The sequence below is a fragment of the Phaseolus vulgaris genome, chromosome 3, assembly GCF_000499845.2.
Source record: "Phaseolus vulgaris cultivar G19833 chromosome 3, P. vulgaris v2.0, whole genome shotgun sequence".
Classification (NCBI taxonomy): domain Eukaryota; kingdom Viridiplantae; phylum Streptophyta; class Magnoliopsida; order Fabales; family Fabaceae; genus Phaseolus; species Phaseolus vulgaris.
The window spans coordinates 25,511,436-25,537,892 of NC_023757.2; the positions used below are offsets into that span (position 1 = coordinate 25,511,436).

A 26,457-nucleotide genomic window follows, 5' to 3' on the forward strand; every position below is an offset into this window, starting at 1 on the left:
TGCATCAAATCTTACAATCGATATATTATTAAATGTTTAAATTCTTGAATCCACATTGATATTAAGAAAACAAAAGTGATTTCTATTAAAATATGGATTATAAATCTATATTTAACTTAATCTGATGGAATAAAAAAACACATTAAAAAGGTAAGTGGCAAATATATTGTCTTTTAATGGAACAGAATATAAACCTTATGAAACCCCTTAAATTGGTATAGACAAGTTAAACCAGTTTCAAGGGTGGAAGTGAGGTATTTTTTAGCAGTAAGTGGTTTTGTAGTTATTGTTGGTTACATTGTCTTTTGTTAGAGTTCCTTTGATTGATTTTATGCTAGTAAGAGGAGGTAAAGTGTTTGGAGTATTTGGGTGGGGCAAGATCCTAGATTAGTGACAAAGTTGTCATTCATGGAAAATGTAGCCTAAGTTATTAATAAGTTATTAGTTGGCACACATTGATTTGTGGGTTAAAAAATATAGTGGTTGAAGATTGTGCGGATATAAAGTTACTTTATTTTGGAATATGAAACTGGGTCAAGATAAGGGGAATCCTGAAAAGATATGATGCTTCACAGGTCAAATCACTCCAATCGTATTATCCGTGTCACACCTAATGGGGGAATAAATCATTTATACTAAGAATAAACATTGATTAATGGACAAAATCAGGATTTTTCATACAATCTTATTTTATAGTCGAAATTTTATTTTATAAAATTTAGTTAAATTTAATTTTTTTTTATATGATATTAAAATTATTTAAAGTTTGTCTTAATTAAAATTTATTCACCTTATCACGTTAGCAACTATGAGAACACTAGGCGAAGTTCTCATTAATCTTGAATTGAAGGAGAGAGATTTGGCAGTCATTTTCTACGATCTAGTTAAGTTTCGATAAACCTTTGATTTATTTTATTTTCATTGTTTGACATAGGTAAGTTATAATATATAAATAAATAAAAATTTCAGTTTATTAAACTGATTTAAAGAAGTTGAACTAGATTTAAATTGTACATGAGAAAATACTGAAGTAGCGATCTCTAATTTTATTTGTGAGGATGACTCCATCTTCTCCGCTGTTCTTCAAAGCTCGCTATCTTAGCTGACTGCTCCTCATTGCCAAGCTTGTTTGCAAACAAACTATGGTAAGCCTTGGCATCCACACTGCTTAAAATTCTGACTAATTTTCCACCTTTTTCATCCACCACAATTTTTCCATCACTTGATTCATTGCCATCAGCCAAGACTTTTATGAGCTTCTCCTCAAATTTTGGATCAAGACCTGAATAGCTATCACCCACGACAACTGCGCCTAGAATTTCTCCCAAGAAAGTGCCCTGCAAAGACAAAGGACTTAAACAGTGGAAACAACAACTAATCCTATCTAAGCTACTTTTGTCTAATGGAATTTCTTAACGTTTAATCAACATTTGGTTCCTACATCTCACCAACTTTTTGTCTTAATTTTGTACCTAAATCCTCAATATTGTAGTCTTTTACTAACAGTATTTTATGTTTAGTTCTTGCTCTAAAAACAGAAATAGACATATATTCCTACAGGAACTAAATAGGAACCACCGTGCTTCTTAAGGGGCATTCTGTTAAAATGATTCCAAAGTTGATCATTGTCCTTTTTGTGTCAAAAGTTTAGATGTGAAAGCTAGGAAGAAAAAAGGGTGTGGAGAGGAAGTTATACCATATGGTCATATATGCTATGAGATTGCTTTAAACGGAGTAGCCTTGACAGCAGACGCTCGGAAAACACAGCCTCTGGTGTTCTTGATGTCCCACGCAACTTGCCTATAATGTCTGAAAACGAACTTACTCTGCGCTGGGTATTGAGTGGAATGAGTGTGACGTTAACTTGTGATTCAAACACTGTCTTGGCTGCTAAAGGATCCAGGAACATGTTGAACTCAGCATATTGGTTGGAAGGAACTGAAAAAATATTTCCCTTGTCCATCACACTGCTGCTAATGTGTCCCCCAACTACATATACATCCTGCAACATTTTGGAATTGTTATTCCTTCCTATGCTATCAGTAATCATCTGCGGGAACAATGTTAAATGCAGTATCAACTCTTTCCTTTTGGCTAATTTTATCAATATTATCAGAATTTTTTTCTGGGGTTTACACTCAAGCCACTTTGATAGCAGCTGATTGTTCTTTCTGGCATAAGTAACTGTTTAGTAGATAACAAATAAGATTAAGTAAGTTTCCAGTCTCTCGTATATTTTATTTCAAAAAATTATATTTTTCAATGTTGAGTTCGTACTATTTACTTTTTCTGTTAGTCAGATTATATTAGGGGTGGTAATGCAGGCTGGTCCGTCTCGCATGGGCCCGTCCCGCACTTGGTCTGCGGGTGTAGAAAAAAATTATACATTTTAAAGTTATGCAGGTTATGCGGACCCACCCGTCCCGCCCCGCACTTGACTCGCGTGGGCTGCGGGTTGTGCAGGACGGGCCTAAGCGGGTCAACGGGTTGAAATAAGCAACCGACCCCACATTTTTTTCAACGAGCCGCGGCCGGCCCGCACCACTTTGGCACCCCTAAATTTTATTAATGTTATTTTGTCAACCTTACTTGTCTCTGGGAATTAAGATATGTAAAGTTTTCTGATCAATATAAAATAATACTGCAATTAAAATAAAATAACATGTAATTTTTATTATTTTAGTTAAAAATATAATGAACAACATGTCACGATTATCTACATTAGTATAAATTCTTGATCAGGTAATAGGTGGAAGTTATCGCGAAACATGTTTTTCAATAAAAATAACAAAAATTACTTATTATTTATATTAATTATTAAACCTTAGATCTTGTAACATGTAGAGATAAGAGAAGTAGGTAAGATTACTAGATAAGATAAGAAGTAAGTGTTAACTGAAACATCAAACGGGGAAACTAATAAATATATACTATAACTCACCTGAATTCTTGAGGTTATTTTCTTGACCGACAGAACCTTTGCCAGATTAGTCAAGGGTCCATTAGTCAATACTGTAATCTTAGAACCTGGTTTAGTATTTTGTAATACAGACTCCCAAACTTCCATGGCCAGGGGTTGTCTGAGTTCAGGGTGATCCGTATCCCGAGGAGCTCCAAACTTCACAGAGTTCTCTGCTGTATACCTGAAATGGTTCGTGTGTTAGACACCTCTACTTTCAATAGCAGCTTCCATTATTCCACTTGGCCTATGTGATTTCACTATGCTCTGATGCATTCTAATCCTGGTGAGCAATACATAGAAAGCCATAAAAGTAACAGAAAGAAAATCACCTTCGTGGACTGCGTGGAAGATCACGAGCAAGACCATAAAGAGTGTCAGAGTCCAGTAACCCCCCACTTCCATGGGGAATGGCTTTTATGTACTTGCATTCCCCAACACCTCCAAATATTGGATCTGATTCATTCATTGCAAAAACATCTCCAAGACCAACTGGGATATCGTCACGACCCATCATGTGCAGTAAGTCATAGATCGAATCTATTGTTGCTGCATTAGTCCATCCAGTAGGGCTCACGATTATTGCCTGAGTGCAATTGCGTCTATATTTCAATATAATATTCAACATTTTAAGAATTTAAATTTGACTTCAGAGTAGGAGACAAATTGAGATTGACGTGAAATCAACAATAAGTAAATCAAAGAAACAACAAACAAATGAAAAAATAAGAATACCTTAAGGTCGATTACTTGAACAGGCACTTTTAGGAGGTAAAATAGAGCTAGAAAATCTCCTGCACTCATGTCCATGTCAAACACAACAGCTTTTCCCAGTGTTTTATTTTGAAAATTTGGCTTGTAAGTTACTTCTTTGTAATAAGGAAACTGTGTGGTGAAGTTGAACCTCCCTGAATTTTGTGGATGATTTAGAACCTTTCACCCCACACAAGACAAAAAATCAGATTCATCTACATTTGTCATTTTAAGAATTCGTTCATATAGTCAGAGCACATATAATTAGTATTTAGATTTCCTTATATGCCATGATAAAAGAGTGTACTTCATAAATCTTGAAAGAAGTTTGAGCAATTAATATAGTGAAAAAAGTAAACATACATTCAAGAAGCTTATGAAATATTCTCTGTCAAGTGTGCTCCTAACATCCTTGTTTGGCTTTGCTTTTGTGGCAACAAGTACCCTCACTGAGTCTGGACCACTTACCTCTTCTGTGTAACCATCCTGTATATAGAACATGTTGCAGCACATAACACGTTATAACATTTACTATATGTACGTGGGAAAGTGTAGGTAACAAATTAAAGTTGCAATCTAAAAGGGAAAGTAACAATTACCTGGCATCTCCCTTTCCCATTTTTCACAAAGCAAAGTGGATCTCTAAGTCCTTGCTGAATATGACCACTATGAACCCCACCTTTTTCTAGATTGAACTTAGGAACTCTTGGGCCATCAAAGAAAGGGTTAGAGCCATCAGATACCCCATAAGGTTTGTTTGAAGTGATTACAGTTATGTTCATATACTCCATTTCAGCAAATTCATTTTCTCCATTATGGTTATTGGGTTTACTCATGGTTGAGACGGCTATACCAGCTGCAAAAGAGTCCCACATAAAATAACTCTGCCAACAATGAATTGGTATTAGTATGAATATTAGGTACTTTGCAGAAAACAAAGTGGATGTTAAATTGTTAACAATAGAAAATAATAGCCATGCATTGCTTCATTAAGAAATTACCGAATAGAATTCGTTGTCAAACCAAGTATCACGAGCAATTTTCAAGGATTTGAAACAGTACTGAGCCTCGTATGTGTCTTGGCTCTTTTCAAATTCATCAAAGAACTCTTTATTGATGGGGATTGTGTTTGTTGAATCCAGAGGAACAAGAGTGACAGGAATTCCAGAATGAATCACCTAAACAGCCAGATATTATCTGGTCATCAATACTTTGTGACTTGAATCAACTAAATAAACGTTATATAATCCTCCCCCAGAAAAAGAAGATACTACTTCTAACTTCTTTATGAAAATGTTGAAATAAATTTTTGAGTTTTTTACATTTTAAGACTATATAAATTTCTAAAACATGTTTTAAATTATAAAAACAAATCTTAGAAATAAGAAAAAAATATAGGTTGACGTCTTTGTCTTCCTTAATTCACTTTACAATCTAATATATTATTATTTTATTTTCAAATTTTGTTTATACTATTATTTTTTAAATAAAAGAGGTTGTAAAATAGTAGAGAGAGAAAAAAAGGAGTTGGCCTATCCATAAAACCATTTTTCCCAAGAAAGAGCATCAAGTTTATTTGGTATCATGGGTAGTGTATGCCAAGGACTGAACTAGGGTAAAAGGTTGTTGAGTTTTGAGGAGCTTTTAAGTTTTATTGACTTGTGTCAGAGGTTGAGAGGTTGTATGGTAATGGGCCTAGTAGTGCTTGTGGGCGGATCATTCTCGATCATAATATTTATGAGTGATTGGACGGAGATCATGGTAATTGACAGACACGCGGGATCAAAATTATTTTGACTTAATGCGACTAGGAAACAAAAAGGAACGACCCGACATAAAAGACAACATATATCGATCATCAAGATACAACATTCTCTAGGGCTAGAAACCTCTGTTTCTGGAACAATTGTATGCTCTAGTAAAGAGACATCTCTCTTGACTGGAACATTTGGCACCCACCGTGGAGTAGGTAAAATAATCTTGCACCATATAAATTTTCTTGATCACAATGAGGACAAATCGATGCAATGCGACAGAAGATAGCAATGGAGGAACATCAGATGCAATGCAAACACTGACAGAAATGATGGAGACGATGAGAAAGCAGAATGACAAACGCCTGGAGGAGGTTAGGAGGGAGTAGGAGGAGTTAAGAAGGGAAAGTGCCAAACAAGGCAAATGCTGGAAGAATCCTTAAGGGTTCAGGACCAATTTCGTAGGAGGAACAAGGAGCTTCAACAGCATATAGATTAACAAATGATGAGCCCCCAAGTGGAGGGAGCAAGTTGAACCAAATTTCCATTCCAACCGTTCGTGGAGGAAATTTTTAGGGAACCTAATCCAACCGGATATGTTTTTCCAAAAATAGGGTCTTTGGAGGGAAAACAAGACCCCAATGCTCATCTAAAAGCTTTTAGGACCCAAATGTTGATTTGCAGATGATCTGATGCCATAAAATGCAAAATGTTTGCAAGCACGTTGGTAGGAACTACTCTAGACTAGTTCAACAGTTCGCCAGGAAGGTCGATAACCTTTTTGGAGGTTTTTATTCAAGTTGTTTATCCCTCACTTTGCGATAAATAAAGCAAAACCGTTAGAGGTTGCAAACCTTTTTTAGGTGAAACAAATGAAAAAGGAATCCATCAACCAATTCCTAAGTTGTTTTAGCGAAATAATCGTACAAATTCCACAACCTAATGAAAAAATGTTTGTATAGGCATTTAAAACGGGCTTCCGTCGAGAACATTTGGTGAATTATTGGTACAAAGAAGGCCAAAAGATATGGCGATAGTAAAATTTAGAGCGGCTTCGCATATTAAGGCAGAGGAGTTTACAATTAAGAAAAAATAAGAGGAGAAAAAAGATGAAGGCATGATTACGGGAGTAAAGGGTGTACAGAGTAGAGGAGTACCATTCAGGAGTTACCGAAAAGATGATAGGAGGTCAATCGACCCTTATGATAGTTTTCGGGCAGACAATTGGACGGGAAGACAGAATGGATGGGAAGACAAGGTAAATGGATGGGAGGACAGGGCACGTGGATTTCACCTAAGATAACAATATTGCAAAAAGATATTGTCAATGACATTAATACGGGGGAAAAGGTTGATGTCAGAGAGGAAAGAAAGTGGATTTTGTCAATAGATGGAGCGCCAAATATTAAAGGAAGTGAAGTAGAGATAATTTTGGAGGGGTGATAAGTTCCAAATTTCAGTAATATTTCATATTAAAATATAGGCCCTTATGAGTATTAATTGATGTACCGACCAGTCCTCGGACATCGACGACTGCTAGTAATGGTGGGTCACGTAAGCTGGGTCCCACAAACAGTACGAGTTAATGTATCAACCTCCAGCAACAAAAGAAGGTTGATGAGTCATCGAACATCGATCCTCGGCAATAGAACAAGGCCGATGTGACATCAGGCATCGGCAGTTTGAACAGCTAAGTTGGGCCATGAAGAGTGGGCCCTGGGAGACACACCAGTTATCAGTAAAACGCCTAGAGGTAGGGGGAAGCCTGAGTCACGAAGTACCCATGCATGTGGTGTGGATAGTGCATCTGGGCGCGACACAAGTAAAGATTCTTGGAAGGCACTAATGCCCGTTAAGGTTAGGGTTTCCAAGGGAAGTTGCATGCATGACACGTGAATACTTAGGGCACCCCCAGAACAGATGGCCCCGGAGATTTGGTGCACAAGTTGGTACCCAGGTGACCATTTTGTTAGTGGTTGCACTCCAGTAAGGGGAGCCTTATGCGCTAGATTACACTAAGATTGGGTAATAGCGGCATGAGGGCATTCCTCCAAAAACCCTAAATGCGGGTAACGGAACAAAAGAAACCCTAGACTATATAAAGGGTAGTAAGAAAATCCACAAGGTACGCAGTTTCTAAGATTAGAACTATTACACAGCATATTGTTTCTCTACCCCAGGATTGACTTGAGCGTCGGAGTGCAAACGGCCTCTAAGGCGCCCCCTTTGTCTTCGCATGTACAAAGTGCTTCGATCCAAGAAAGCGCAAACCTAGGAAGAGACAGGCGGGCGTGAGATCGTCGTTAGAGTCAACCGGCAAGAACAATTGATAAAATAAGTACAAAATAACCCTAAATTTATGAATTTATACCTTTTTATATATTGTGTGATTTTAATTTAAATAAGAACGATTTATTCCTAAAATTGTGTTGATTTCAAGATTCTATAGAAGAATGGAGATAATTAGACAAAAGGAGAATATACGAAGCTAAAAAGAGAAAGTTGGAATGCACCAACATCACCAAAGTTGTCCAAACTCGTAAAAAGCCAATAGGCCATCAATGGATCTCACTCAAGCAAGCTCAATCTCGCTTGGGCGAGATTGCTCTAGTAAAGTTGGGCCTTTTTACGTTTTACTCGCCCAAGCAAGCCCATTAACGCCTAAGCGAGGAGTCACTTAAGCCCAAGCAAATTAGGTTAAATAAAAAGCTTGAGACACAACCCTAGTAATCATTGATTGAGAGGAAAACATCATTGAGGGAATTGTAATCAAATTGGGAGAATATAAGGTGTTAGAAAACCCTAGATGAGGTAGTTGTCAAGGAGAAACATCCGGAGTCTTCTTTACTTGTTCCCCATGCTTGTAGGCTAATTCTACCCTTTGGGGTTGGGAGTAATCTATTCAAACTCTTATATATTGAGGTAATATCTAAGCATAATATTTTGTTCTTGATTAGTGATTGGTATTATTGTTTTGTTTGTAATGCTTGGTTTTTCATGATCTTGAAACTTAGATTTGTCTAGAAAGTACTTCTATGGTTCTGACCCAAACGATAATGCTTAACATATTTGAATGTTAGGTAGGAATAGATTTGAAATATTAATTGTTCTCAACGTCTAATCCTAATGATAAATTGTTTTTATAAATATGCGAGGAATCGATATTTAGGAAACATCTTAATAATTTTATATGCGAGGAATCAATATAAATGATTTTTATATGAGCATCAATATCAATCAAATGACACAATATTGTCATGTTAATCAAAATACAAAAGAGTGAGAAAGATGAACATAATCCCTATTTTTCGAATTGAAGCAACAAGCTCTTTGACTTGTTTTCTTATTAATCATTGCCATCATAACAAATCTCAACAAAATTTTATTATTCTGTTTTATATTTAGTGAATCTTTTACTTGATTATTCTATTGATCCTTTTGGGTTTGATATTCGTCCTTAGGGACAAATTATTACTTCTAACAACGTGGTGCACTTGCTGTAGAAAAGTCATCAAGAGGTCTAATGGGGTTTTGGTAAAACAATCATTGAAATTTTCCTTTAGGGCGAGTAATAATCAGGCGAAGTATGAAGCTCTGTTGGCAGGGTTATTTTTGGCGAAAGACATTGAAGTTAGAAATTTGATTGTAAGGAGTGATTCACAACTGGTAATCGAGCAAGTAGCAGAGAACTTTCAGGCGAAAGACTCGCATTTGGTAAAATATCTTCCCAAAGTCCGTTTAGTAGTTGAAGCCTTTGAAGATTTTGATTTAGTATATGTCCCAAGGGACCAGAATTCTACAGCACATTTCCGGTCTAAATTTATGAGTACAAAGAAACTGAAACAATCGATCAGTAATTCAGGAGAATCTTGAATCTCCAAGTGTCACAGTGGACGAGGTAATGGAAATACAGATAGGAGCTGGATGGATGGATGTGTATTTGAAGTGGTTTCGAAGTGAAGAAGAGCTAAATAATCCTCAAGAGGCAAGTATATTTCATAAGAATAAGGTAAGATATGTCCTAATTGATAATAAGTTGTTTAGGAAGGGTTTTTCGACACCTTTTTTTAGGTGTGTGGAAAGTCCACAAAAAGAAAGAATCGTGCAAGATGTACATGAGTGAGTTTGTGAAAGCCATATCGAGGGCGATCACTATCTACCAAAATTTTAAGGGTAAGTTTTTATTGGCCAACTTTGAGGGAGGATTGTCTGATGTATGTTAGGAAATGTAGCATGTGCCAAAGCCATGATGTTTTAATTAATGCACCCGATGAACTTTTGTATTCTATCATAACACCTTGGCCTTTTTATAGGTGGGGGATTGATATTCTCGACCCTTTTCCCGATCTCAGTGAGATAATTCAAATTCATTGTAGTAGCAATTGAATGTTTTACGAAGTGGGTGGAGGTTGAACCTCTAACTATGATAACAGTTGAAAATGTGTTAAAATTTATTTGAAAATCTATAATATGCAGGTTTGGTATACCGAAGGGGTTAGTTTCAGATAATGGAACACAATTTGCAAATAGAAAGCTTCGGGATATGTACGAGAGGACGGGAATCAAACATGTTTTTTCTTCAGTAGAATGCCCTCAAACAAATGGATAAGTAGAGGCGGCAAACAAAATAATTTTGCAAGGATTGGAAAAGAAGGTAGGCAAGGCAAAGGCAAGATGGGTGTAATTTTTACCAGAAATAATGTGGTTGTATCATACTACGATCCAGTCAACAACTAAAGAAACCCCTTTCAGTTTGGATTGCAAATTTGATGCAATGCTACCTATTGATAATCCATGAAAATAGAATGGAAGGCGAGAAACAGATAATGCTAAAGACACAACTAAAGAACAAATAGAACGTAGAATTGGAAAGAAGCAAAGCGTACTTGAGAGCAGGTGAAGTTGAGACTAGCAAAGTGACTAAGGAAGAAGAAGGAAAGGTGCGAAGAAAAAAAGGGGGAAAGAGGAGAATGAAGGGGAAGAAGGAACGACATTTGAATCTAACCAGATAGAAGAAGACACGTGGAGGACAGAGGCATCACTTCACCATAATGACTGAAAGGATGTGGCAAAGATAATGATGAGGCACGGTTACCAATAAAACACTTTGAGGCTTCGAGGGAGAAGCTGAGAAGTTGTTTACACACAATAATGTTAGTAAAGATTTCATAATGGTCGTGGACTGGCCCATACAAGGTAAAAGGTTGAAGTTTTGAGCTTTTAAGTCTCATTAGCTTGTGCCAGAGGCTAAGGGATTGTATGGTCAAAGATCGACCCAAACAGGGTAAAGGGTTGTTGAGTTTTTAGGAGCTTTTAAGCCTCATTGGCTTGCGCTAGAGGCTGAGGGATTGTATGGTCATGGGTCTAGCCCGATAGTGCTTGTGGGTGTATCATTCCCGATCATAGTGTTTATGAGTGATGGAGCAGAGATCATGGTAATTGACAGATACGCGGATCATAGTTATTATGACTTAATGCGACTAGAAAACAAAAAAGAATGACCCAACATAAAAGACAGCAGATATCGATCATCAAGATACAACATTCTCTAGAATTAGAAACCATTGTTTCTAACTCAACTATATGTTATACTAAGGAAATATCTCTCTTCACTAGTAAACAATATTATATATAAAAAACTGATAATATATAATTGTATTGATAGTAAACTAATTTGCTAAATTTAATTGTTTTTATTACAGTTAAGTAAAAGTCTTCTTAATAGCGATAAACTGTGTTAAATCTTGCATAAAATTTATAAAAGAAATTATCCTTTTTTGGATTCATATTTCACATTCATAGTAATATATAAAGAAATTTTTCTCTTCTGTGTATATTTTATATTCTTGTCTTATTCTTAATTATATTTTTAAATTTAAAATTAGTAATAAAAATAAATTATTCAAATACTAAAATTGAGAGCACACATTTAACATTATAACGTCTCATTATTTTTATACATAAGACAGGAAGTGTTTCTTTCCCCATATCATTATTAAAATTCTAATACTTTTATTATTAGCAGAATTATTTTTTCAAATGAAGATTACTTACATAATATCAATAAATAATCCTGATTTTCACAAAAAGTAAGAAAAATGATGATAAACAGTTAATAGAAAATAGCAGAATGTGTGTATATATATTTGAAGAATTGAGTGATTGCTAAGAAATAATGTTGTGTTAATGATGAATGAGTTTGAAGGAAGAAGTGTGTATCTGACCTGGTATGCTGCAAAAGGGTCTGAAAATATATTGAACTCTGCAAAAGGGTTAGTATTATAGTCTGTGAACATGTTCCCACGGTTACCACACTGGCGAGGGACGCAGGAAGATGAAGCATTCTTGGGGCAACAACCTGTTGGGTTGCTTGACCTTACACCTCCACCCATTATATAAATACGCTCCACGTTCTTCTTCAGCTGTGGGTTATTCATCAGGAAGATTCCAATGTTTGTGTGTGCTCCAATCATAAGCACTGTTATGGGACCATCAGATATTTTTTCAATCAACACTTCCTGTGCACTTGCTTGTTGCATTGAACTGTATTTTCTACTTCCCTAATTTCATCATAAATCATCATTAATCACGCTCTAAACACAATTAATCATGAAATAAGTAGAATTTCAATTTCATGCACCTGTGGTAGGAAAGCTTTCCTGATACCATAATTGGCATCAATGTCCAACCGCCCTCCAAGACCAATAGGAATGGCCCGCCTATACCTGCAGCCTCCTGCTGTTGTCATTCCCTGCTTCAAGAGAACAATAATCCTTAAAACAGATGCTCATAAATGTTTTTTTTCAATTAATATAATATAATTTTTTTCATTTTAAATATAAATTGTATTACTAAGAGATAATGTACACCTAATAGTATTCTAATATTTAGAAATCGAGGATAAAGGTAATTTTTACACACATTTTTTTTCTTAATCTTTTAAAATATTTTTAAAAGATAAAATCATAATTAAGTTATGAGTGACAAATAATATTTCAGATACTGTACCGACCAGTCCTCAGACATCGACGTCAGGGATCAACATCGGATCTCGCCAACAGAGGGAGAGATCGAAAGTCGGAGGTCTGAACAACTATATTGGGCCACGTAAGATGGGCCCCAGAATTACACTAGTTACCAGTTAAAACATCAGATATGAGAGGAAGCCCTAAGATACGAGGGATCCATGCAGGTGGTGTGTATAGCGCACTCAAGCGCGGCACGAGTAAATAGTCCGTAGAGATGCTAAGGCCCGTTAGGGTTAGGGTTTCCAAGGGAAGATTGCATGTATGGCACGTGAATACTTAGGGCACCCATAGAACAGATGACCCTAGAGATTTGGTGCACAAGTTGGAACCTAGGAGGCCATTCTGTTAGTCGTTGCACTCCAGTTAAGGGAAGTTCAATGTGCCAGATTACGCTAAGATTGTGTAATAGCGACGCAGGGACATTCTCCAAGGGACACTAGACACGGGTAACAGAACATAGGTAAACCCTAGTTTCAACCTATATAAAGGGGACTAAGAACCCTAGCAAGGGACACCGTTTCTAAGACTGAAACTAATTTATACACTTATTGTTTCTTTGCCCCAATATTGACTTGAGCGTCAAAGTGCAAACGGCCGTCAAGGCGCCCTTTGTCTTTGCAGGTGAGAGATTCTTCAACCACGGAAATGTGATTCTATGGCAGAGACAAGCGGACCAGAGATTACCGTTTGAGTCAACCGGCGAGCGAGTCAACCGGCGAGAACATTTGGCGTCCACTGTGGGGCCCGATAAAAAAAGGTCTCATTCGCAATCGTGTTAAGAGTTTACCAACAACATGAGGAGTACGAGGCAAGGATCAGTTGCGCCCCTGGGTGTTACGCCCTCTAGAGGGGACAATGTCACCATGCAACAACTCATGGAGACCATGCGCGCCCTCCAAGAGGCGGTAGCAGCATCTAGGATTGACATAGTTGTGTCGCAGGCAGACAACGAAGAGCTGCGCAGAACCAATGAGGAACTGCGCAGGAGTTTACAACAGGCAATAGAACGCGCGGTGGATGAGCGTGCCCCACCCATACCACCTAGGGCACACCCCATGTCGTTCTCTCAGACGATTATGGATACTGTGTTACCAACCACGTCTCTGGGCCCGAAAGTCACCTTCACGGGTGTAGAGGACCCAGAGGCTCACCTCACAACGTTCCACACCAGATGATGCTTATAGGAGGATCTGATGTTGTGTACTGCAAGTTGTTGATGAGCACATTGGCAGGCGCAGCGTTGAAATGGTTCGTCAATCTCCCTGAAAGAGCAGTACCTTATCAATAGGGCTCCCCCTCGAATCTCTTATGATGTCTTTGACATAAAGTAGTACCAAGGAGAGTCCTTGAAAGAGTTCTTGAACAGGTTTGGAGTCCAGGTGGTGAGGCTGAAACCCACCGATGAGGCCATGAAGATGCACGCCTTCACCAAACGAATGCTACCAGGCCCTTCAGTGAGTTGTTGCTTATATATTACCCGAAGACGTTCTGTGAGATCAAGTGTCAAGCTATGGCGCACATCGCCGCAGAAGAACGAGTCATAGAGAAACGTGGCTTCGTCGGTCCTGTCCGACCTCGAGCAGCTGGTCGACCTCAACCCATGAGGGTGCACGAGGCGAAGATAGAGAAGAAAGGCTCAGGGAAGCAGCAACCTTACGAGAAGCCCCAAACTAGAACACGCACACGGGGAGACCCGCTCCCCAAGCACAACTTTCGTGTAGAGCTCAAGGAGTTGATCGTTATCCCCAACATCGCGACAAGGCTGAAGGTGCCCCCGAAGACCGACAAAAAGTTGGGGCCCAACAAGAACGCTTGGTACGAGTTCCACCAAGCATATGGTCATCCCATACGCAACTGTTTGTCACTGGGGCACCAGTTGGACGAATTAGTGAAAAGCGGCTTCTTAAAGGACTACCTCCTAGGGTCGCAGGAGGATCAGGCGTTAGTAGCAACAGGAATAGATCAGGGGCATGAGGTACCCATTCATGGTGAGATCAACACCATCTCTGGAGGGTTCTCAAGAGGAGGATGCACCGCCTCCCAGCGGAAGAAATACGCACGAGAGGTGATGGCAGTAGAGGTGCAGAAGGCAAATCATACACCTAATGTCGACCTCGTCTTCACCAAGGTCGACTGCCAAGACGTCGTCCCACATGACAACGACCCAGTGGTGATTTCGTTAGTGACAGAAGGAAGGAGGGTGCATCGCGTCCTCGTGGACCAGGGAAGTTTGGCCGATGTGATGTTCTGATCGACCTTCAAAAAGTTGCAGTTGTCCCTATACCAGTTGAGGCCTTATACTGGTTGCTTGTATGGTTTCGGTGGAGACAAGGTAGAGATGCGTGGACACAAAGAGTTGAGCACGACCTTCACGGATGGCACAACCTCGCGTACTGCAAACATCAGGTACCTCGTTGTTAACGCTCCGTCAGCCTATAATATACTTTTGGGCAGACCTGCTTTGAACAGGATTTGAGCGGTGGCCTCTACGAGGCACATGAAGATGAAGCTGCCTTCCCTCGAGGGTACGGTGATCACCATCAAGTCTGATCAGAAAGAGGCTAAGAAGTGTTACGAGAATAGCCTCAAGACGAAGAGTAGAGTGTTCGTTGTTACCACTCAGCCTCAAAGGGAAGAAGGGGTCACCCGCGCAGAGATCGCCCGGGAGAGACAACCCGAACTTGCCAAAGACATGTTAAAGAGGGAGATCGGCGGGAAGAAGTTCAGGCTTGGCAAATCCCTAGGCCAAGAGACACAAGATCAGATCGCCGAAGTCATAGCTCGACACCTTGATGCTTTTGAATGGTCTGCCTCAGACATGCCTGGCATAGATCCTGACTTCTGCACCATGGACCCCCAGGTCCTACCTGTTCGCCAGAGAAGATGAAAATTCAATGACAAAAGGCGTCGAGGCGTCAGAGAAGAGACTTAGAAGCTGCTCAGTGCTGGCCACATCAGGGAGATTCAGTACCCTGAGTGGCTAGCGAACGTGGTACTGGTAAAGAAGGCTAGCGGGAAATGGAGGATGTGCGTCGACTTCACAGACCTCAACAAGGCCTGTCCGAAGGATTCCTGCCCGCTGCCCACTATAGATGCTCTGGTGGATAGTGCGTCCGGTTGCAGATTACTCAGCTTCCTGGATGCCTTTTCTGGTTACAACCAGATCAGGATGCACCCCAGGGACGAGTGCAAGATAACATTCATGACAGAGCTGTCTTGTTATTGTTATAAGGTCATGCCCTTTGGGCTTAAGAATGTAGGGGCGACTTACCAAAGGTTGATGGACAGAGTGCTAGCGCTCATGATAGGGCAAAATGTCCAAGCGTATGTGGATGACATGGTGGTCACCTCCCAGCAGAGGGAGCAGCATGTAGCAGACCTAGAAGAGCTATTCACCACAATAACTAAGTACAAGTTAAAGCTGAACCCAGAAAAGTGCGTGTTTGGGGTAGAAGCAGGCAAGTTCTTGGGTTTCCTACTCATTGAACGTGGGATAGAGACGAAATCTGAGAAGTGCGCTGCGATCATAGCGATGGGGAGCCCGATCTTAGTGAAGGAGGTGCAGCTGTTGACAGGGCGCATGGCCGCTCTGTCCAGATTTGTATCGACAATAGGAGATAAGGGGCATCCTTACTTCCAATGCCTGAAGAGGAATAACAGATTCGTATGGACCGGGGAGTGCGAAGAGGCGTTCCTAAAACTGAAGGAGTACCTGGCCAGTCCATCTGTGTTGTGCAAGCCACAGCCGGGCACTCCACTTCGTCTGTACTTCGCAGTTACAGAAAGGGCGATCATCTCGGTCCTGGTGCAAGAGCAGGACCAGGTGCAGAAGTCAATCTACTTTGTCAGGAAAGTATTGTAGGGGCCAGAGGTGAGATACCAGGCCATAGAGAAAGCAGCCCTGGCAGTAGTGTTCTCAGTGCGAAGACTTCGCCACTACTTCCAAAGCTTCACCGTAATAGTGATGACAGACCTTCCCATCCGCAAGGTCTTACAAAAGCCAGAAGTGGTAGGAAGGATGGTGCAATGGGCAATAGAGCTATCAGAGTTTGACGTACAATATGAGCCCAGAGGCCCTATTAAAGGCCAGGTTTATGTTGACTTCGTGGTAGAGCTCTCCTCGGCAGCCACGCACCAAGAAGGAGCAGGTTTCAGATGGGTACTCTCTGTACACGGTTCCTCCAACCAACAGGGTAGTGGGGCTGGTGTCATCTTGGAAGGGCCAAATGGGTTACAGATTGAGCAGGCCCTGCGGTTCGCTTTCAAGGCCAGTAACAACCAGGCAGAGTATGAGGCCCTGATCGCTGGAATGTTGCTGGATAAGGAGATGGGAGCAAAGGGTTTGCTGGAAAAAAGTGACTCCTTGTTAGTCACAGGTAAAGTCACGGGAGAATATCAGGCCAAAGACCCTTAGATGGCCACATATCTAGAGTACGTTCAGGTTCTGAGGGAGACGTTTGAGGTTTTTGAGCTAGTCCATGTACCTAGAGAACAGAATGCCCGATCTGACTTGCTAGCAAAGCTCGCCAATTCGAGCAAGGGGGGAAGACAGAGAACTGTCATTCAGGAGACCCTGAGGACTTCTCGAACTGCCACAGATAATATGATAGAAGTCCAGCAGATCGACACTTTGGAAGGGGTGCAGAGGAGTCATCGGTCGTTGACTCAGGAGACGATAAAAACACCCAAAATAAGTGTGTACCCAGTTATTGGGGAAAGGTCGTTGTAGGTTTGCCTAGTTGAAGCAGGAGAAACTTGGATGACACCCTACCAACGCTATTTGGATGATGGGGTACTCCCGCTAGAGCCTACAGAGGCTAGAAAAATCAAGAAAAATTCGAGCAAGTACCCCTTGATCGATGGAAAGTTGTTCAGGCATGGGTTCACCCACCCTATCCTGGTATGTGTAAGTGGTGAGCAATGCACGCGCATTATGGCAGAACTTCATGAAGGGATATGTGGAAGCCACATCGGCGACCGATCTCTCTCATCAAAGGTCATTCGTGCAGGATATTATTGGCCAACCATGAGGGGAGATTGCACGGGGTATGCACAGCGATGCAAGCAGTGTCAGCAACACGCTGACTGGCACAAGGCGCCTCTAGAAGAGCTTAGGTCGATCTATAGCCCATGGTCGTTTCATACTTGGGGGATCGACATTCTGGGGCCTTTCCCTTTAGTAGTGCAGCAGATGAAGTACCTTGTGGTTGCCATAGAATACTTCACAAAGTGAATAGAAGCTGAGCCAATAGCACAGATCACAGCCCATAAGATCCAGCATTTTGTGTGGAAAAACATAGTGTGTCACTTTGAAATCCCAAAACGGTTGTTGTCTGATAATGGTACCCAGTAAGCGAGCCAATAGTTGGGCAAACTATGTACGGAGCTGGGAATAAAGCAGGTGTTCACATCGGTCGAACACCCCCAGACGAACAGGCAGGTCGAGTCTGCCAACCGAGTTCTGCTCAGGGGTCTGAAGAGAATGCTAGATAAAGCCAAAGGGACTTGGGCAGAAGAAGTTCCTAGAATCGTGTGGGCTTACCACACTACTCCCAGTCCACTACCAAAGAAACACCCTTTAGCCTGGTGTATGGTTCGAACGCAATGATTCCTGTAGAGATCTAGGAGAACTCGTCGCGTTTCCAGAACTTCGTGGTCGAAGAGTCCAATGAAGAAAGAAAGGTGAACCTAGATCTACTAGATGAAGTGAGGGAGGAAGCAAGAATCAAGGCTGAAGCCTTGAAGAGAAGGGTGAAGTACAAGTACAACTCCAAGATGAGACCTCGACAGTTTCAGGTCGCTGACCTGGTGATGCGGAAGGCCCACCCATACCAGCTAGAGAACAAGTTGTCCCCCAAGTGGATTGGTTCTTTCAGAGTGACAGAGGCCCTTGGGAATGGAGCATACAGGCTCGAGACATTGGAAGGCAGCTAACCTTAAATTTTATTTCAGTTAAATTATCCCATTGTACACAGTTTCTAAGGGACACTTTTTTTTCCCTTATAAGGGTTTTTTAATGAGGTCACCCAATAAAATTTCAGTTACCCAGTTAAAAATATTTTGCACAATGCAGTACAACGAACCTGTCCCTTGACTTCATACATCAAGGATGAGGTCAGTTGTTAAAAACCTGTCTCTTGACTTCATACAGCAAGGATGAAGTCAGTTATTAAAAACATGTCCTTTAACTTCATACAGAAAGGATGAGGTCAGTTATTAAGATCCTCCCTTGACTTCGTATAGCAAGGACGAGGTCAGTTACGAACCGTTCACTTGGGTTAGAAGCCTCGATATCGGGAGAGGATGATTCATAGAGAACGCCTCCCCCTTTGAGTGAGAACGCCAAGGTTGAACAATATGGTTTGCCAATTAAATCCTCCCTTGCCTTACGGGCGAGGACGAGGTCAGTTTCGAACCGTTCACTTGGGTTAGAGATCTCAAGGTTGGAATAGGATGGTTCGTAGAGAACGCCTCCTTCGAAGTAAAACCCCAAGGTTGAACAGTATGGTTCAACAGTTAAATCCTCTCTTGCTCTCATAAAGCAAGGTCGAGGTCAGAAAGTCAACCTCTCCCTTGTTTGTAAGTCAAGGTAGAGGATAGCCTGGTTCACCAGTATCACTAGTAAGACATCCCCTTTGTCCCTCAAGGCAAGGGTGGAATCGCTGGGGAGACCTTTCCTTTATTTTGCAAGACGAAGGTCAGAAGCAGCAAGTGAAGGTTTTCCCTATTTTCGTACGACGAAAGACCAGCCAAGAAGTACGCGCACATCACTGGTACCTTTAGACGGTAAAGGTCGTAAGAAGGAAAAGTGGGTGGGAAGAAGCGTGCTACTTAAGGTGTGAATGTGTGTCCAAGGGCGTTGTTAGCAAAGTTAGTGCAAGACTCAATAGAACAATGACCATGACAAGAAAGCAGACTAAAGAAAGCATATTTCATAAAAAAATTATGTACAAGATTACAAAATGTTCGTCAGAATGTTAAATCACAATGTTAAAGGGGCTACTCCTTGCCCATCAACAACCCGTTTCGACTCCGCAAATGGGAAAGATCCATCTCAGGATGCACGTAGGCAACTTGAGCCATGGCATCTTCGAACCCAGCACCATAAGCATCAGCAGCGTCGTTGGTGAGCTCTTCTTCGGTTTCCTTGAAGAGCTCGATCTTCTGGGCAAGCTCCCCCTCCACCTGGCCAAGTTGAACCTCACGTTGGGTGGCCCTTTCCTCCAACTTGGCCATCTTGGCCTGCACCTCCTCGACCTTCTCCTTCAGATCAACCACTTCGTTGCGTTGAAGCTGGGGGGCGTTTCGCGCTTGGAGAAGGTCTTGGCCTGGAGAGCTAGTTCTTCCCTGAGCTTCGCTGTTTCTGCCTACGAGTCTCGGGCCTTACTCATAGAGAGGTTGGATGCAATGAGGAACTCCCCAAGGCACTGAGCCACACGATCCTGTAGGGGGTCCTCACCCAAGCTCTCCACCACCTCTTTGTTTTGAAAGCACTTAAGGGCTTGTTGGAGGATGGCAGGGACCTCGACCATAGGAGGCGCTTGGTCACCCCCAGCAGCACTCTCCCCCCCGCCTTCGTGCATGATGAGCTCGCGAGGAGAGGAGGCGCTGGGAGGATTGTCCCTGAAGGATGGAGCGTGGCCATCAGAGGCAGAATGTGATGGCGCCACGACATCATCCACCCGTTGTCTCTTAAAGATGAGGCCCGTGCAGGTGTCCTCGTCTTTTGAGTCAGTGGCCACCACCACCCCCTTTTGCCTGTTATCAACGGGGGCTGGTACAGGTGAATTTGGAGCAGAAGCAGCAGGAGAAGGAGTGCTGGCAGGTGCTGAGGTGCCCGCGTCGGCAAGAGCAACCTTACGATGGGTGACCAGCTCAACCAACTTGTTCCTTTTTTTTGCATTAAGAACCATATCTGCACAAGAGGCACAATATGTAAAAGTTAAGTCAGTATACACGCAAGCGAAGACAAGTACACACATGATCAGTAAATGCAAAGAAGATTGGGGGGTACCAATGCATTTTTTGAGGGACTCGGGAAAAACTCAAATTTGATTAGCTCAATGGTATCAAACACCGCCCCCCAGCTTCGAAAAGAACTCGTAGGTCTTCCGATCTTACGGAGTCAAGTCCTCCAGACTCCTTGACTTTTTAAGTCCAGGCTTCTCCACCCAATAGAGGGGAAATTTGTCTAGCAGGGTGGGGTCGTGCGCGCTGCAACACACCTTGAAGAACTTCTTCCTGAAGCCCTTGTAGGATTGCTGGAAGAGAGTTAGGAGAACTCTCCCCACCACTCCATTAAAGCTCAACCACAGCCTCTTACCGGGATTCTTCGCCTCGAAGAAGTACAAGAAGACGTCCACAGAGGACGTGTGGCTGAAATGATTGCACAGAATGCAAAAGGCTCTTATGAAGGCCCAGCTGTTGGGATGCAGTTGGGTAGGGGACACGTTAACCTCTGTAAGCAACGCGCGCTCGAACCCCGTAAATGGCAAGCGGAGCTTGACCCGCTTGAAGACGGTGGAGTAAATAAAGAATAAGAGTTCTCTGGGGCTTGCGCGATCATCAACGTATACGGGTTCGCCTTCCTTGCGAGGCCGAACCGACACGTACGCATCGTGTCTCTCCCAAACACGCGATGCTTTTCGTTAGCCTCACCCTCCCTATACGTCATTACGTCTTTGTTGGAGGTTATCTTGGAGGTTTCGACTAAAATTTCATCAGGAGCCCATTTGTATAGGGTTTTTTAGTTGACAGAGGGTGGAGGGTTCGGTGTGGTTTTTCTTCTGGCAATCTCGGTGAGAAAGCTAAAAGAGAGAAAGGAAGGAAGAAAACAAGGGTTTAGAAGAAGATGATGTCGCAACTCAGCAAAACCAGAAGAGCAGGGACTCAAAACAGAAAATAGAGACTCGCAATAAAAACAGAGGAAACATAAAATGCAGAAAACATAAACAAATCCAAAAGTTATAGCATGTTATGAGCAGCGGAATCATGAAGCAAGAGTAATCGTGGAGTAAAAATCATACCTTTGGATAAATTAGGTTTCGAAGGTAGCAGTTTTTGAAGAGGAAGAGAGAGCGTTTCGAGGGAGAGAAATGCGTGAGAAATGTTCGAGAAATGCTTAAGTGAAAGTAATGAAACAGTGAAGAGAGTGTAAGGGTTTAAAGGTTTAAACAGTATACGAAGAAGCGCAAGCGTCAACAAGTGATAGTCGTTGACCTTGCCACGCGTATGCTGATTTAAAAAGTATGGTGAGACATCACTTCGGTGTACTGTTCACATCCTGTCACCCAGTGCCACGTAGGTCGCCTAGGGTGATCACTTAGTCTCTTCGCTGAAACAAGTTACAACTTGAGACTAGGGGGCTTGTGTGCCGACCAGTCCTCGGACATCAACGTCAGGGATCGACATCAAACCTTGCCAACAGAGGGAGAGATCGGAAGTCGGAGGTCTGAACAACTATATTGGGCCACGTAAGATGGGCCCCAGAATTACACTAGTTACCAGTTAAAACATCAGATATGAGAGGAAGCCCTAAGATACGAGGGATCCATGCAGGTGGTGTGTATAGCGCACTCAAGCGCGGCACGAGTAAATAGTCCGTAGAGATGCTAAGGCCCGTTAGGGTTAGGGTTTCCAAGGGAAGATTGCATGTATGGCACGTGAATACTTAGGGCACCCATAGAACAGATGGCCCTAGAGATTTGGTGCACAAGTTGGAACCCAGGAGGCCATTCTGTTAGTCGTTGCACTCCAGTTAAGGGAAGTTCAATGTGCCAGATTACGCTAAGATTGTGTAATAGCGACGCAGGGACATTCTCCAAGGAACCCTAGACACGGGTAACAGAATATAGGTAAACCCTAGTTTCAACCTATATAAAGGGGACTAAGAACCCTAGCAAGGGACACCGTTTCTAAGACTGAAACTACTTTATACACTTATTGTTTCTTTGCCCCAGTACTGACTTGATTGTCAAAGTGCAAACGGCCGTCAAGGCGCCCTTTGTCTTTGCAGGTGAGAGATTCTTCAACCACGGAAATGTGATTCTCAGACGGAGATAAGCGGACCAGAGATTACCGTTTGAGTCAACCGGCAAGCGAGTCAACCGGCGAGAACATATACAATAATTAATTTTAATTTATCATATTTAAAGTTGAAACATTGATATTGATATTGTTTAATAAAAATATGTTTCTAAAATTGAAATGTTGTTTAACTCTCAACTAAGAATTTATTTGGATACGTCCAGCAATGATGCATCATTCAAAAATAATTTATATAATACCTTATTCACTTTATGTTATATTTTAACAAAACTACTGTAAAACTTTAAACTCTAAAATAGATAATATCACATATATGTCGATTTACATGAAATATAAACATTGCATTTACATTGACAAACATATTTTTTTTTTAATTTATCATTTGACTAATAAATGACGTAGTTGAGCTGACATAACTATGTTATCCTTATCAACAATATTTCTTGTATTTAGGGAAACTTAAGGTTTGCAAAAGGTAAACATATGTCAACAATATAATAGATGTCGCCTTTGTTGTGGTAAGGAATATGAATACTAAAACTTCTAAAATATAATATAATATTAATTAATATAATTAAATGTAAAATTTGTTTAACTAAAAAACGAGTAATATTCCCAAAGATTAACCATGTATAGTCCTTAAATTTTATTTCTAATCTAAATTGTATATCTATAACATTATTTATAAAATAACCAAATATATATATATATATTATTTAAAAACCGTAATTCAAAATAATAATAAAAATTTATTTTAAAATTGTATTAATATATAAATTGAGAAAATATTTAAAATTCATATAAATGATTATATAATAAATAAAAAAGTTAATAATTATTATTAATTTAAATTATACTTACAAAATTTTAATATTAATAAAATAATTTACATGTATTAACAAAAACTTCTAAACATATATATATATATATATATTAAAAAAAAACTACACAGAAATCGACTAAGGATACATTATACAATTCAATAAAATCACATTACTTCATGATAGACAACAAATTTATCCTCATAAGTAAAATGTAGAAGGTCTATGGAAGAAATTTGTTATTGGTTTTGGTTTATTGAAGAAAAAAATTGAACGATTACAACGTAACAAACCTGTTCGATGATGGGAAGGTAGCCACCAACGTTAGGGAGTATGGTACCGTTTGGGAGTATTCCACCATCACCGCCGACTCCAACTGCAACATCATCTCTACCCATCATATAAAGTAGATCATAAATTTGATTAACACTATGTCCACCATTGGTCCAAGCATTTGCACTGATGGTGATGGCCTGAAAAAATGTTACCACCACACACACAAATTATCTTCATAACTACTTCATAAATTACCATTTTTTATCCTCATACTTCTTTCAAAATGCTATCATATAATCTTTCTTTCTTTTACTTTTTACTTTATAACTTTCTACTTTATAACTTTTTACTATATCACTTTTTAAATATTTTTCTAACAATAATACCAATTTGTTTTTTTTCATGAACTAGGTTCAACACCACCCGGAAAAAACAAACCTCCCCTGAAAATGTCAAATATCTTCACCAAAAATGTCAATTCATTTGAGTCATCAACTATAACTTTATTTGGAAAGGAATTCAAGAGATGTATCATTTCTTTGTTACGAGTGGTTATGTGTATAAATGATGTGTGAGAGTTTTGTAATGATTTATATTAAAAGAAAATTTATGTAAAGAAAACTGATGAGTTCGTGATGGTTATTTGATAAATTATTAATCTACCTTCATATTTAATATTCAGTTTTTAAAAACAGTTCTATTTATTATGTTTTTCTTTAACTTTTATGTAAATGTTATTGAAATAATATTTTTAATTTTTTTATAATTAATATATTTAAGAAATAAAATAATATTTATATTTTAAAAAACATACTTAAAATTAATTTTAACAATAACTTATCAACTATCATTAATTCAATTCAATTAATTCTTTACTCAAAAACTAAAGTATCTCCTTCTCCATTAATACTTACAAAACAATCCTTACATTATTTATTAATCTTAACCAAACAAATGAGTAAAGTAAACTCTCGAAAAAAGATAAAAATAAATATTTATAAAAAATGTTCAGCTGACCATTATATATTTGAAAACTAACTTCACGTTTTTTTAGAAAAAATTCTTCCTAAAAAATTTTTTTTTTTTAGTTTTAACAATTGTAATATGAGTTGTCAAGATATGAATAGTCGTATATGATGATGACGTGAAAGAAAAAATATATTTAAATATCCAAGAGTATGAAACAGTGTGCCGGAAGTATAGAAAAAGATTCCACAATGGGAGAGAATGACGCACACCTTGAGAACTGGGTTTTTTTATTAAAATTAAATTAAAAAGAAGTGATGAATAAGGTAGTAAGAAAATCTTGAATAATTTGGTATGGAAGAAGAAATAAATGAATGATTGATGATGAAGAAAAGAAGAAGAAGAAGAAGAAATGAAGGCTTACCTCCAACTTAAACTGTGATGTGTTGAGTTTGATAAGATAGAGAAGAGCAAATAAATCATCGGTGTCGACATCTGTATCCACCAGAATCCGATGAGGCCTTCCCTCCGCAGAGCCTCCCACAATCAACACCACCGCCACTGCTACTGCTGTCCACATACCTATCATCCTTCACATAACACACTGCCTGCCATTCATTTATTATATATCAGAACATTTGAAGAAGCAGAGTGAAGGACCACTACCAAACAGATTGTTGAATTTTAAGAAAGGAATAGTACACACCCACGTGCCATTAGAGTCTCACAATAAATAAATGTTAACAGGGAGACTTAACGCCATCTCAAACTATAAATCATCATCCGATAACATAATATTATATTAAATAATAAATTTTAAAATTAGTACAATTTTATAAAACTCATTCATAAAATAAAATTTTTACATTTATTTATAAATTATAAAATATTTATTTATATAATACAGATACTTTTACATAAACACGAAAGATTTCTAAAATATAGGACATCGAAATATAAATCAATATATTATATAATTATAAATTATATAAATTAATAATATAGATTTATGTGTATAAATATATTTTAGATTATTTTTAAAATAAAAAAATATTTTTTATAACTGATCCATAAAAATTTATTTTTTAATTTTATTATCATAATAATAATTTATACAATAAAATTTAATATTTTAAAAATTTAATATTTTTTTTAAATTGTGTTAAAACCAAATTAAAATGTTCATAAATACTTTTTAAATTATACTACGTGTTATAGAAAAGTATCATACAATATTTAATATTTAAGAGGAACGAGCTTCATAGTATTTTATCTTTTAGTATATGTTTGTTGCTGTCAAGTTTGACTCAAGACCAAAGACTAGTCAAAAAAATTTCAGATTGATCACACGTGATACTTGAATACTCTTTTTTTATTATTATTATTCAAACATGTAACGTACAACCCTAAGAATATCAAATCAAAGAATGTACTTCTAACGTTTAAACAAAATTATTTCAACTGTTCCTTCGTAACCATAATTTATTACTTTAATTAGTAGTTGGATTAATTTGATCATATCAATGAAAAAACGCTTGTCCAAAAACTAATGTATTCAGATGGAAACATGCTATGATATTTTTAAATTTTCAGTATTTTAAAATACAAGTATTCACTAAAAAAAATATTAGATAATAATTTAGAAATAAAAAATAATTAATCATTATATTAACTAAATTAGATATTAATTTAAAAATAATAAATTATTTATATCTAAAGTGGTTTCTATCATTAATAAAGGAATTATATCACTACAAAAATAATTAAATAGAAACTAATTAAACTCTAAACCATTTTAGAGACTAAAATAAATTAGTTTCTAAATTATTTTATATTATTATTAAATAGTTTCT

General features: G+C 39.1%; 1 protein-coding gene across 2 annotated transcripts; it reads right to left on the minus strand.

The window, feature by feature from the left end:
* Positions 1–889: 889 nt before the first annotated feature.
* LOC137806933 (nucleoside hydrolase 3-like) lies at positions 890–25,313 on the minus strand. 2 transcript variants are annotated; one of them, XM_068607329.1, is made up of 12 exons: positions 25,029–25,313; positions 23,656–23,835; positions 12,107–12,217; positions 11,691–12,026; positions 4,714–4,890; positions 4,312–4,596; positions 4,076–4,198; positions 3,695–3,892; positions 3,292–3,545; positions 2,942–3,143; positions 1,697–2,002; positions 890–1,337 (listed from the first exon to the last, which is right to left on the minus strand). In XM_068607329.1, the coding sequence occupies exons 1-12, from the start codon at positions 25,191–25,193 to the stop codon at positions 1,047–1,049; spliced, it is 2,628 nt and encodes an 875-aa protein (XP_068463430.1). In that variant the 5' UTR covers positions 25,194–25,313; the 3' UTR covers positions 890–1,046. The 2 variants fall into 2 exon arrangements, with proteins under 2 accessions (XP_068463430.1, XP_068463431.1); XM_068607330.1 differs by lacking the exons at positions 11,691–12,026; positions 12,107–12,217; positions 23,656–23,835; positions 25,029–25,313 and adding an exon at positions 6,624–6,828.
* Between the last annotated feature and the right edge of the window lie 1,144 nt (positions 25,314–26,457).

Coding starts and splice junctions, on each gene's coding strand:
- LOC137806933 (XM_068607329.1), bottom strand. CDS start 25,193: ATGATAGGTATGTGGACAGCAGTAGCAGTGGCGGTGGTGTTGATTGTG. Junction 12,027..12,106: donor GGAAAGCTTTCCTACCACAG/GTGCATGAAATT, acceptor TGATGAAATTAG/GGAAGTAGAAAATACAGTTC. Junction 3,546..3,694: donor TTCAAGTAATCGACCTTAAG/GTATTCTTATTT, acceptor AATTGCACTCAG/GCAATAATCGTGAGCCCTAC.